This window comes from Oratosquilla oratoria, chromosome 37, assembly GCF_046742065.1.
Source record: "Oratosquilla oratoria isolate Oo_2021 chromosome 37, ASM4674206v1, whole genome shotgun sequence".
Taxonomy (NCBI): domain Eukaryota; kingdom Metazoa; phylum Arthropoda; class Malacostraca; order Stomatopoda; family Squillidae; genus Oratosquilla; species Oratosquilla oratoria.
The window spans coordinates 36218091-36230590 of NC_134813.1; the positions used below are offsets into that span (position 1 = coordinate 36218091).

Consider the following 12500-nt stretch of genomic DNA (forward strand, 5'->3'; position numbering starts at 1 on the left):
ACCTAATGCGGTACCTGTAATTCTAGAGGTCAGCAGGGTCGTCGTCATCGTCTTCGACCTCCGAATATATCAAAACAAAGATGGCGTCTAAAGGAGTGGACGCGACTTTGCTCGTTTGTGCATAGCCTTTAACAACGTTTTCTGTTTCTATTTCCTCTGAGAATAGCGGATATTACGTTGATGAATTCGAATTTTCAAAATTAATATTTAATTTTCTAATGCTATATCGCGTCGATGTGCCCTTCTAAAAAATACCAATACTCTCAAACTAATATAAACATAATATTTCTTCTCGGTAATATCTATGGGAGGGCTCAAGGACCTTTACCGGCCAGTGTGGGGCTCCGGCTGTGCTGTTAGTGGAACTCGAGAGGTCATTTATCATCATTAGAAAAAAGAAAAAAAATCCCGCATTTCTTCGGGTCTGCTGGGCACTTGAAGCCCTTCAGCCTTCAGTGCAAGAAGGACTCATCACCAACTTCCGGGTTTCCGTCTGAACGTTCCTGAGCTCGTTTCCCAACGCTGGATTCGTTCCAGGATGTGATTCCAGCCGGACAATTTTGTAAAAAACAATTGAAAGAGAATAATAATAATAATGATAATAATAATAATGATGATGAAAAGAGGGGTACAAATGTGCCTTTTAGAAACTGACATGGAAAAATATTATTAAAAAAACATATACAAATTATTTTAGTATCGGTTGGCTGGATGGATTGCAAGTTAGGCAGGAAATAATCTGTCAAGGAACAAAGGAATTGACCTTATTACCTTGAAATTTCACGTTCAAGTGAGGCAACAAGTTTAATAAAATCACCCAGATGGCACCCAAAATAAAATGAAGAATGCCACCTTGGCTACCGGGCCCTCTTACAAAGGATTACAAAGGCGGAGCATGCCGACAGGAGACCTTTTGATCCATATCTAGGTCGGATGCAAAAAAAAAAAAAAAAAAAAAATCATAATAATAAAACAATAAATAAACAGTATAATAATGTAAATATCAAATAAAATACATAAATAAATGCATAGGTATAGTTAAATAATAAACAAATAGGTAAATAGTAAATAATAATAAATTGACATATAACTAATAATAAATGAAAATCAGACAGACAAATGAAAACAAAACAAAAACAAATAATATAAGATAAATTATAATCATTACAGCATCTTACTTAGGTATTTATCTAAATGATTCTTAAAGCTTCGAACTGAACTACATTGCACTACCTGTGCAGGAAGTTTATTCCATTCATTTACTACACGGTTGGCAAAGTTGTTTCTACCTACTTCCAAATTGAATCTATTTCCGGACAGTTTGAGACCATTGTTTCTTGTCTGATTCTCATTCAATGTGAAAATTTGGTCACTTTTTATGTTGTCAATTCCCTTTAAAATCTTAAAGACCTGTATCAAGTCACCTCTGAGTCTACGCTTTTTTAGGGAAAACAGATTCATGTGTTTTAGTCGATTTTCGTATGATTTATTTTTGATATTTGGAATAAGTTTTGTTGCTCGCCGTTGTGCTTTTTCCAGTCTGTCAATGTCTTTAATGAGATTCGGTGACCATACAGAAACAGCATATTCCAAATGTGGACGAACTAACGATTTATATAGCTTGTTAATGAGTGATGGACTTTTGAAATCAAAAGATCGCGCAATCAGTCCCAGAATCTTATTTGCTTTCTCAGAGGCTGAAATACACTGCTTGGATGATTTGAGGTCGTTACTGATAATTACGCCGAGATCTTTTTCACTATCCACTTTTGTTAACGAATTACCAAATAACTTATAATCGTACTTACTGTTATTTTTACCTGTGTGCATTACCTTGCATTTACTTGTGTTAAATTTCATTAGCCACTTTTCAGACCATTGCTGTAATTTATCTGCAGCGAGTCACTGTGACTCGCTGCAGTGAGTTCCGAGGTGTGTGGCGGAAGACAGGGATGACCCTTCACCCATAAAGTGCTGAGATGGGATAAACAACGAATGGGTCTGGGATGGGTGAAGAATGGGTGTAGGGTTTGATTCGCCCCCCCCCTTGAAATGGTGGAAATGGCCTTTTGGTGTATGTATACATGATGATACGGAATATTTGGCACGGTGCCAGTCTAGCAGGTCCGCGGCACTGTCCTTCCTATACTCAGGGGTTCCTTTCCTTACCTCTTTTCTTCTCTCTCTCTCTCTCTCTCTCTCTCTCTCTCTCTCTCTCTCTCTCTCTCTCTCTCTCTCTCTCTCTCTCTCTCTCTTTAGTCTATTTCATCTTCCTTCTTTTCCGAGACTTTCCTCCATTTCTTCTTTTCTTTGTTTCTTTCAATCAATTTCTAACTTAATACCTTTAACTCCACTTCTCCTCCTCTCCACTCCACGCCACTCCACCCCTCCATTCGACTCTCTTTCCCTACATCCCCCCTTCCCCCTCCACCCTCCCTTTTCCCTTTGCGCTTTTCCCCCTTCCCCATCTCCCCTCTCTCCCCCATCCCACTTCCTTCTCCCCTTTCCCCTCCCTTTCCCCCTTTTCCCCTTTCTCCTTACCCCTCTCCCCTCCCTTTCCCCCTCCCCCTTTCCCCATTCCCCTTATACCTCTCCCCTCCCTTCCTCCCTTCCTCCTTTCCTCCTTCCCCCTTCCTTCTCCCCTCTCCCCTCCCTTTCCCTCTCCCCCTTTCCCCTTACCCCTCTTCCCTCCCTTCCCCCTTTCCCCATTTCCCCCTCCCCACTTTCCCCCTTTCCCCCTTTCCCCTTACCCCTCTCCCCTCCCTTCCTCCTTTCCTCCTTTCCCCTTCCCCATCTCTTTTTCCCCTCTTCTTCCCTCTCTCCCCTCCTTTCCCTCTTTCCCCTCCCTTCCCCCTCTCCCCTCCCTTCCCACTTCCCTTCTCCCCTCCCTTCCCACTTCCCCTCACCCCTCCCTTCCCCCTTCCCTCTCCCCTCCCTTCTCCCTTCCTCTCTCCCCTCCCTTTCTCTTTCCCCTCTGTCCTCCCTTCTCCCTTCCCCCTCCTCTCCCTTCTCCCTTCCCCCTTCCCTCCCTTCCCCTTTCCCCCTCCCCTCCCCCTTCCCCCTCCCCTCCCTTCCCCCTTCCCCTTTCCCCTTCCTTTCCCCCTTCTCCATCTGCCCTCCTTCCCCATATCCCCTCTTTCCCCTTCTCCCTCCTTCCCCCATCCCCCTTCCCCCATCCCCCTTCCCCCTCTCTTTTCCCTCTTCTTCCCCATCTTTCCCCCTCTTCTTCCCTCTCTCCCCTCTTCTTCCCCCTGTCCCCTCCCTTCCCCTCTCCCCTCCCTTCCCCCTCTCCCCTCTCTTCTCCCTTCCCCTTCAATAACCGTATCCCCTCCTGTTGTTATTGTTGTTGTTGTTGTTGTTGTTGTTGTACTTAATATTTGTGTCGAGTGACATCATCGACTGTTTGTTTTGCCTCTCCAGAAGTTAGTTTACGCTGCCTAGTAACTCTGATGGCCACAAGTTTACCAAGTTTTGAGTCGTTAACTGGAAGCGTGTTTTTTTTTTTTTTTAATAATCTCTCTCCTCTCTCTCTCTCTCTCTCTCTCTCTCTCTCTCTCTCTCTCTCTCTCTCTCTCTCTCCTCCATTATATACTTATTTTCAATTCCTCCCGTAATTATTATCAATGTTATATTTTTCTTTATCATTAAACTCATTGCTAATATATTTCATTTTCTCTCTTCATTAATTTACTTAATTATCAATTATTGATTAATTACTAATCAATTAAGACTTACTGCTCCCTGCCGTGGCATCAGTCACTTTATTTTGTTCTCGGGATGAAGGCATCTAAGCTCCTCCCCTTTTTGGTGACGTCAGTAATCTCAGGTCTCTGATTGGCTGAGGAATCTGTAAAGGAATCAAGTTGGAATTTGGTTACGTAATACATTTCCAAGCAGTTTTTTAAATCCACTTTCATTCTTCCTCATTTGATCATCTATTTATTTATTCTAATTCATTTATTATTATTTGTTAATTTATTCATTTATATTAAGATGTATTTGTGTGCGAATATACTGAACACAAAATTCTGAATCGTGATGGAATCTCAAAGTGATTTCCCTTAATACGAAATATTGTGCACTCGTAACGAAACATTACGACATGCTCGTAAGGTTCTTGACGAGCTCTCTCTCTCTCTCTCTCTCTCTCTCTCTCTCTCTCTCTCTCTCTCTCTCTCTCTCTCTCTCTCTCTCTTCCCTCCCACGGGTAATGAAATTACATTACGGCAAAGATCTTTATACGTATCCGCAGAATTTTTCATAATACAATAATACAATATTATTTTTATTTGTTTATTTATTTTTATGATAATTTTATTTTTCATCTGTTCAAGAACATTAGCTAACTGAACTAAATGCTGCATAGGGAAATATATCACGTACTCAAAAAAAGAAAGAAAAAAAAAAAGTGTATATATATATATATATATATATATATATGTATATGTATATATGTTGACGTGTGAACTGTGACGTGGGTCAAAACTTTTTATCATGACTATACATAGCCTCCTTCTTTCATCCCTCCTTCCTTCTCTCTTTACTCCTCTTCCCTCTATCTTACTCTTCCAGTCTCCTCGTCCTCCTCATTCCTCTTGCGCCTCCTCCTCATTCTCCTCGTCCTCGTCCCCCTCTCCATTCCCCTCTATCTCGTCCTCCTCTTCATTCCCTTCGTCGTCCTCCTCTTCATTCTCGTCCTCTTCCTCCTCCTCGTCATCCTCCTTGTTTTCTCCATCCTCCTCCTCTTTCTCCTATCCTCCTCTTTCTCCGCCTATCCACCTTCCTCTTCTTTCTCTTCCTCCTTTTTCTCCTCCTCTTTCTCCGCATATCCACCTTCCTCTTCTTTCTCTTCCTCCTCTTTCTCCTCTTTCTCCTCCTATCCCCCTTCCTCTCCTTTCTCCTCCGCTTTCTCCTCCTATATTCCTTCCCTTTCTTTCTCCTCCTCCTCCTCCTCCTCCTCCTCCTCCTCCTCCTCCTCCTCCTCCTCCTCCTCCTCTTCCGCCTCCTTTTCCGCCTCCTCTTCTTCCTCCCGTCCTCCTTCCTTTTCTTCCTCCTCCTCTTCCTCTTCCTCTTTGTTCCCGCGTCTTTTTCTCTCTCTCTTTCTCCTTCATTAAGGAAGGCAGTGCGGCCATGTTTGTGAGCTTCCTTCCCCTCTCCGCTTCCCCGACTTCTTTCGTCGCCTACTTCCCCTCCCCCCAGTCTCACTTCTCTTCCCCTCTTTTTCCCTTCCCCACAAGGCCATCCACAACTCTTTTTACTCTTTTCACCCTTCTTCCCCTTCTCTCTCTCTCTCTCTCTCTCTCTCTCTCTCTCTATATATATATATATATATATATATGTATATATATATATAATGTGTGTGTATGTATATGTATGTGTGTGTATATATATATATATATATATATCCCTCTCACTCTCTATCCCTCTCTTTTCTACTTTATCTCTATGTCTGTGCGGAAATCTCATCTCGCCGACACCCATTACCCCCATTTCTGTCGTTCCAACCTCATAACTCCCACTCCTTCGACCTCACCCCTACCCCCCTCCACCCCTCCACGGCACGGAGTGAGGAGTTAGAGGAGTGAAAGGGGGAGGGTGGGGGGAGAGAGAGGTGAGAGCGATGTGGAAGGTGTGGGGTGCCAGGCCCGGGGGCGCTGAAGTAAAGAGCAGTTTTAATTTGTCTAATTAACTTCCGGGGAATGAGTTGCCCGGACCATTTGTCTCCTCCGGCGGTGAAGGGGACCGGATGTCATGAAGAGTGTTGTTCCGGCAGGACCTCCCCCTCATTTGTTATCTTTTTGAGTCGTAACATTCGTTTGTTTGCGTGATGGGGGACGGGGGGGAGGGGGAAGGGAAGGGGAGGGTGAAGGAGGGAGGGTCTTTTCTTGCTCTTCATCGCCCGAAATTTGATTTCTTTTTTTAACTTTATTTTTATCTTATTTTTTATTTTTCCATCGTTTATTTATTTATTTTTTGTATCATTTATTCGTTTGTTTATTTATTTGTTTATTTATTTATTCATTTTTGTATGTTTTTTCTTCTTTTTTTACGTTGGGTCCATTAGAGCTGATCAGGATTTTCTTTATTTAACCCTCAGCTGAATAAAATCGACTGAGGGCGAACAGAATAAGCAGTTAAGTCGACCTAGGTGACCATTGATTAGATAGGCAGATAATAGTAATAAGAACGATATTGATAAAAGACATTTTAAGACAAAATCATGTGTAACCTCGATTGATTTCACAACGCCAATGTTTTTGTTTGATTAAATTATATTTATAATTTATTTATAATTTATATTTGTATTTTATTTATGAATTATAATTTATATTTATATTTTAAAATTTATATTTAAATCATATTTCTCGTTTTATGTGATTTATTAATTTTCATTTTGTGTAAGGACTTTTTTTTGGGGGGGAATTATTTCTTAGAAATTATGAGGTCGTTTTTTTTATTGTTTTAGTTATATATTTTGTATGTTTGCAATTTTTACCATGTAAAGTGTTTCCTCCCAAAATATGAGATCTAAGTCTCGTTTTGCATGTTGTAATTATACACAAGAACATAAGAATGAAGAAGACTGCAAAAGACCATAAGGCTTACACTAGGCAGAAAACTTTTCTTATTTATATCTAAACAAGTGTTTCTTTAGAAATAATAATCTTTCTTCTTATTGCTTCTCACAAACACACACACACACACACACACACACGCACACGTTCATTCACGTGCACCTTCACACACATATACACAAACATATACATACATATACACATAGACATATGCATGCATATGCACACATTCACTCAGGTGCACATTCATACAAACATACACATAGATACACACACATATTCACACACATGCACAGACACAAACACAGACATACACATGCACACACACATATTCAAACGTGTACACACACACACACACACACACACACACACACACACACACACACACACACACACACACACACACATGCACACACATATTCAAACGTGTACACACACACACACACACACACACACACACACACATACACACACACATATACACACGCACACACAGCTACGCACACACACACACACACACACACACACACACACACACACACACACACACACACACACACACACACACACAAAGACATGCACAACAATATATTTATCATTTCTTGATATTTTCCATTCGGATTTTGTTCCCTTTTTGAAACTAATACTCTGTCGAATTCTTTCTCTTTGAGAAGCGTCGCCGTCGTCCTCTTTTTCCATGATATATTTCTCGCTGTCTTTTTTCCATTTTCCTTTTTTTATATCTCTCTCTTTCATTTTACGGACTATTCCTAGCTTTGCGTTTCGCAAGATGGATGCAGACATCCATCTTGTACGCATCCATTTGATGTCCCGTTCTTTTCTCTTCTTTTATATCGCCTTTGGTTCTTTGTCACTTCCTCCTCCTCCCTCCTCTTCCCACCCTCCTCCTCCCTCCTTTCCCACCCCCCCTCCTCCCCCCTCTCTTGCTCAGGGAGCTGGCCGCCTTCTGGTCCCTGTGGGTTTGGGGGCAAGGTGGAGGTGGGGGGGAGGGGCTTGACCCAGTTCCCCTCGTTGGGGGGAAGGGTGAATGGGGGAAGGGGGGACATCATGCTAACGATGGATCGTCCCGCAAAAAAAAAAAATGCTGTTTGTATACCACATTTTTTTATTTTCAATCTATTATTTATTGTTTACTTATAATTTAATTTTTGTTTGTTTTTATTTTTATCTCTTATTATTTTTGTCATCTATATTTTGATTTATTTCGTTTTTATTTTTTGTGTTTGTTTATTTACTGTTGTTGTTGTTGTTGTCTGTTGTGGTTTTGTCGTTGGTCTCTGGTCGTTTGGGTTTTGTTTTCTCGGTTGCGTTTGAGTTTATTTGTTTTTTACGATTTCCTCCTTCCCCTCTTTGGCGGTTTTGTTGCCGCATTTGCCTTCCCGAGTTCCCGTTTTTATGACCGCTTCTCTTCTCCACTTACCTTTCATAACATCTTTTGGAGTCTTTGTCATGTCGATACGTTGCACGTAACTTTATATTATTTGTTTATCTATTTATCTATTTATTTATCTATGTTCATTCAATTTGTGGTCCTTTCCAATTACGATTATTTACTTTGTAACCGTTGGTCTTCTGAAGTTAACTTGTTTTTTTTATTTATTTCTATCTTTAAGTCTCTGGCTTTGATACCTCTCTCCCCTATCTGTAACTCTTTAAAAAAAATCTTATTCAATTTTCTTCTCTAGCTGTAGCCCTCCTCTTTCCTCTTTCACTGCCTCTTCCTTTTTCTCTCTCCTCCCCCCTCCCCCCTCCCTCCCCTCTTATCCTTGTTACGTGTTGCCTCACCTCCCCCTCCCCCCAACGCACTCCCACCTCCCCTCTTGCCTCGTCCATCTTCTTGTGACCTTGTCGTTGACCCTCGTTTGGCATCCCCCACCCCCACCCCCACCATCCTTTTCATTTTATTTTTAAAGGGGAGGGTTTGGCGCAGCCTTTGGCAAAATATTATATTTTTTATATATAGGAAATTTAATAGAAGGGTTATTATTAGTATTCACCTATCCAAATATATGCATACATACAAATATGTATATATTTGTCCCAATTTTTTTATCAACCTGCTGGATGAATAGCATCACTCACTTTACTGTGGCTGAATCCAGGCGATTTATTTATGTTTAGCTACTGGATTCTGCCTGGAAGCTTAATGAAATAGCTTAGCGGCTGTCAGTCCAAAAATGGGTAAACGATGTTGAGGGATTGACGTGGTTAAAGGCGGAGCGATGGAGATTGGCGTGAGGACTCGCGCTGTTGATCCGTCCCCGCCCGGACTGGCAATAGAGTTGTTTGCAAAGTGTCCATCATCACGAATTTCGACTCTATTGTTTTTCTCTCTCTTCCTCTTTTGCAGCGGATGGAGGACGGGACCCTGTGACGACCTCGTTTGTGGCCGTCGCCGACAGGTGGCAGCAACAGCAGCAGCAACAGCTGTTTGTGATAGGAACGAAGGGAACTCCTTGTCCCTCAGGAGCGAAAGGGGACATCGGTAAATGCAACAACGCCCGCCTCAGGTTCCCTCAAGTTTGAACTGAAGGAGGACGCGGGCGAGAATGAAGACTTCCGCGTGTGGCAGTCACAAGAGCGACTAGAGCTTGAGGTGGACCTCCTGAATGCCGAAGAAGAGAGGAACCATGTGCAGTTGAGAGGGAGAGCGAGAGAGATCGAAAGTGAGGACCCAGAGAACGGCGCGAGGAGATCGGTGTGGCCAGTGTCAACATGGAGGGCTCTCCGAACTCCGGGTCTCTGACGGCTAACTCTGGTGGTGGACGTCTTGGGAACGCGACCTGCATTGAGATGGAGAACGAGCTGGAGGGGGGAGAGGAGGAAGGGAGGGTGGACGAGGAGGAGGAAGATGGGGAAAGGGAGGATAGAATAGACGGGGAAGCGGACGGGAAGAAGCTTGCTGAAGAAAGGAAGCGGGAGAAAGCGGAGGTCCTCCTGAAGAACTGTGATCGCCTGAAGAAGGCCAGGAAGAGTCTCACGCGGTGCCCCTCCTTGCGAGAGTCCCAGGAGCAGGAGCTGGACGCGCGGGCCGCTGACGGCGACGAGGGCGAAGCCCGGGAGTCGCTCCTGCCGGGGCAATTGGTGAGTAGCGACACGGCCAAGCTGAACGGGGAGTACGTCAAGGGCGAGCTCCTGGAGGGGTCCATCGGGTCCCTCTCGCGGAGTCCGACGTCCAGGGACCAACTGGTGGAGGAGGAGGAGGAGGAGGTGGAGGATGACGAAACCGTCCAGATGATTAACGGCTCCCCGAGCAGCACCATCAAGGTCATCGCGGAGAAGCCCAAGGGGAGCATTCGCTCGAGTGGGAGCAGCGGCGGCGGGAGGACGAGCCGGAAGGACTCCGGTAGGAGGTCTTCTCGAAGTTCGAGCCGGGACAGCGGGAAGGGGAGCGAGGGGGAGGACGCTGCTGACGAGGAGAAGCACAGCAGCACTTCCAAGAATAAGAAGCTCCCTGGGGGCCTTTCGCAGGACAAGAAGGACACCGGGAGCAGCGGGAGCGGCACCAGCAGGAGCGACAGTAAGAAGAGCAAAGGGAGCCGGGGATCCGGCTACGACGACATCTCCGCGTCCTCCATCAGCGTCATCAAGATGGAGAAGTTCGCCCTCGAGAAGCGTCGTGTCTCGAGGATCCTCCCGAAGTGCATGCACCGCACCTTCGTCGACCCGGACGTCGAGAGGCTCTTCCAGGTGTACCACGAGAAGCAGCGCCGTGGCGACGTCCTCTGCCTCCTCGCCTCCGCCGTCGTCTTCGACGTCTACAGCGTCGGCGTGTGCCTGCAGGACGAGTTGGCGCCCTACCTCGCTGCCGAGATCACCCTCGGGGTCCTCGGAGCGGCGCAGGTCTTCCTCCTGGTGCTCTGTCGCTTCAAGCGGGTGTTCCCCGAGAGGGCCTGGGCCGTACTGCCCTACGTTCTTTGGGCCCTAGTCGTGGCCCAGCTCGAAGTCTTCGTGATCCTGGGGCCCAAGGCCTCGGCGCCCTGCCACGCTCTCCTCTGGGTCATCCTCCTCCACTTCTTCATCTTCGTCGGGCTGCCTCTTCGCTTGGCACAGTGCCTCCTCCTGAGTGCTGCGACGGCGGCACTGCACCTCACGACCACCGCCCTCCTCGCAACCTCTTCCAATCATCTTACCATCCAAGTAAGTAGAACGGAGGACTCCCCTCCTATTGCCCTCTCTGATGAGGCACTTGCCGCGTCCATTGTTAGTCTCTGTGCACTGCGTTCTCCAGGCTGATTTGGTTTCTCTGGTATGGGCCAGGATGGAATATATATATAGTTGATATTGATGATGAAGGAGGGCATGCTGTGAGTAATGATTTGGGCTTTTAGGCCTCGGTTCATGATTTCCCTTTCTTCTTCTTCTTCTTCTTCTTCTTCTTCTTCTTCTTCTTCTTCTTCTTCTTCTTCTTCTTCTTCTTCTTCTTCTTCTTCTTCTTCTTCTTCTTCTTCTTCTTCTTCTTCTTCTTCTTCTTCTTCTTCTTCTTCTTCTTCTTCTTCTTCTTCTTCTTCTTCTTCTTCTTCTTCTTCTTCTTCTTCTTCTTCTTCTTCTTCTCATTCTTCTCATTCTTCTCATTCTTCTCATTCTTATTCTTCTCATTCCTATTCTTCTTATTCTTCCATCTTCTTATTCTTATTCTTCCTTCTTCTTATTCTTCTTATTCTTATTCTTCTTATTCTTCTTATTCTTATTCTTCTTATTCTTATTCTTCTTATTCTTATTCTTCTTATTCTTTTTCTTCTTTTTCTTCTTCTTTTTCTTATTCTTCCTTTTCTTCTTCTTCCTTTTCTTATTCTTCCTTTTCTTCTTCTTCCTTTTCTTCTTATTCTTATTCTTCTTTTTCATATACTTCTTATTCTTCTTCTTCTTCTTCGACGAAGACGAAGACTTGCGACTTTTTCCCGTTGTTCGTTCGTGTATGGCTTTCGACTTCCTTGTCTGAGGAGCTTTCAGCTCATCCACAATTTACAACCACTTCTTCTCGATGGTCTTTTTTTTTTTTTCTCTAATATCCTACTTTACTTCCTCGAAGGAGTAGCGGGAGCTCTTGATGGTGTCTGAAAATATCAGAAGAAGAAGAAGTCCTTTTGGAATTATCTCCGCATTCCATCTCCGTAAAAAAAAAAAAAAAAAAAAAAAAAAAAAAAAAAAAAAAAATCTGGTTTGAGAAAAAGGAGAACAGATACGTAGCGGCCATAACTAGCGCTTCTATCCATTGGGAACAATATCACACCGAAGGGTTGAAGGTGGTGAATGAAGGATTTCAAGAGGAAAGATTAACAGAGAGAGAGAGAGAGAGCATGGGAACTAAAGTGATCAGCTTTCTTCCTTCTTGAGTGCCCACAAAAAACAAATAAAGAAAATAAATAAATAAAAATAATGCTATGTGACTCTGGTCCGCAAGGGTGTCACTAAATCTCCCCCTCCCCCTCACGGCGAGGGAATATGGGATGCATGTAGTTAATACCCTGGTGTGTGTGGGGGTGGTGGTGATGGAGTGTTTGAAAGAAAAGTTACTGAGATATCAGAAAGGAGAGTGGAAGGGAGGGGGGGGGGATTGAGAGAAGGGAAAGAGGGAGTGAGTAAAGAGAGAGGAGAGTGAGGGAGTGAGGTGAGAGAAGGAAAGGGAGGGAGAGGAGGGGGGAAGAGAGGGATGGAGAGAGGATATAGAAGGGAGTAGAGAGTGAGGGGGTGCAGTGAGAGAAGGAAAGAGAGGGAGAGGAGGGGGAAGAGAGGAAGGGGAAAGGAGGGGAAGAGAGATATGGAGAGAGGATATAGAAGGAAGTAGAGAGTGAAGAGAGTGAGTGAGGGAAGCGAGAGGAGAGCCTTCCAGACAATATGATGTGTTTACTTCTCCCGTTCTTTGGTCATTTTCAAGGAAGGGAAGTCGGATGGAAGGAAGGA

General features: G+C 44.3%; 1 protein-coding gene across 1 annotated transcript in view; it reads left to right on the top strand.

Annotated features, from left to right (window-relative positions):
• Window positions 1-12500, top strand: part of LOC143019655 (adenylate cyclase type 3-like) — a 708772-nt gene that overhangs the window by 140023 nt on the left and 556249 nt on the right. The window contains exon 2 of the mRNA XM_076175551.1: window positions 8947-10736. Coding sequence (XP_076031666.1) covers window positions 9312-10736 — 1425 coding nt within the window. The 5' untranslated portion in view covers window positions 8947-9311. The remainder of the gene's footprint in view (window positions 1-8946; window positions 10737-12500) is intronic.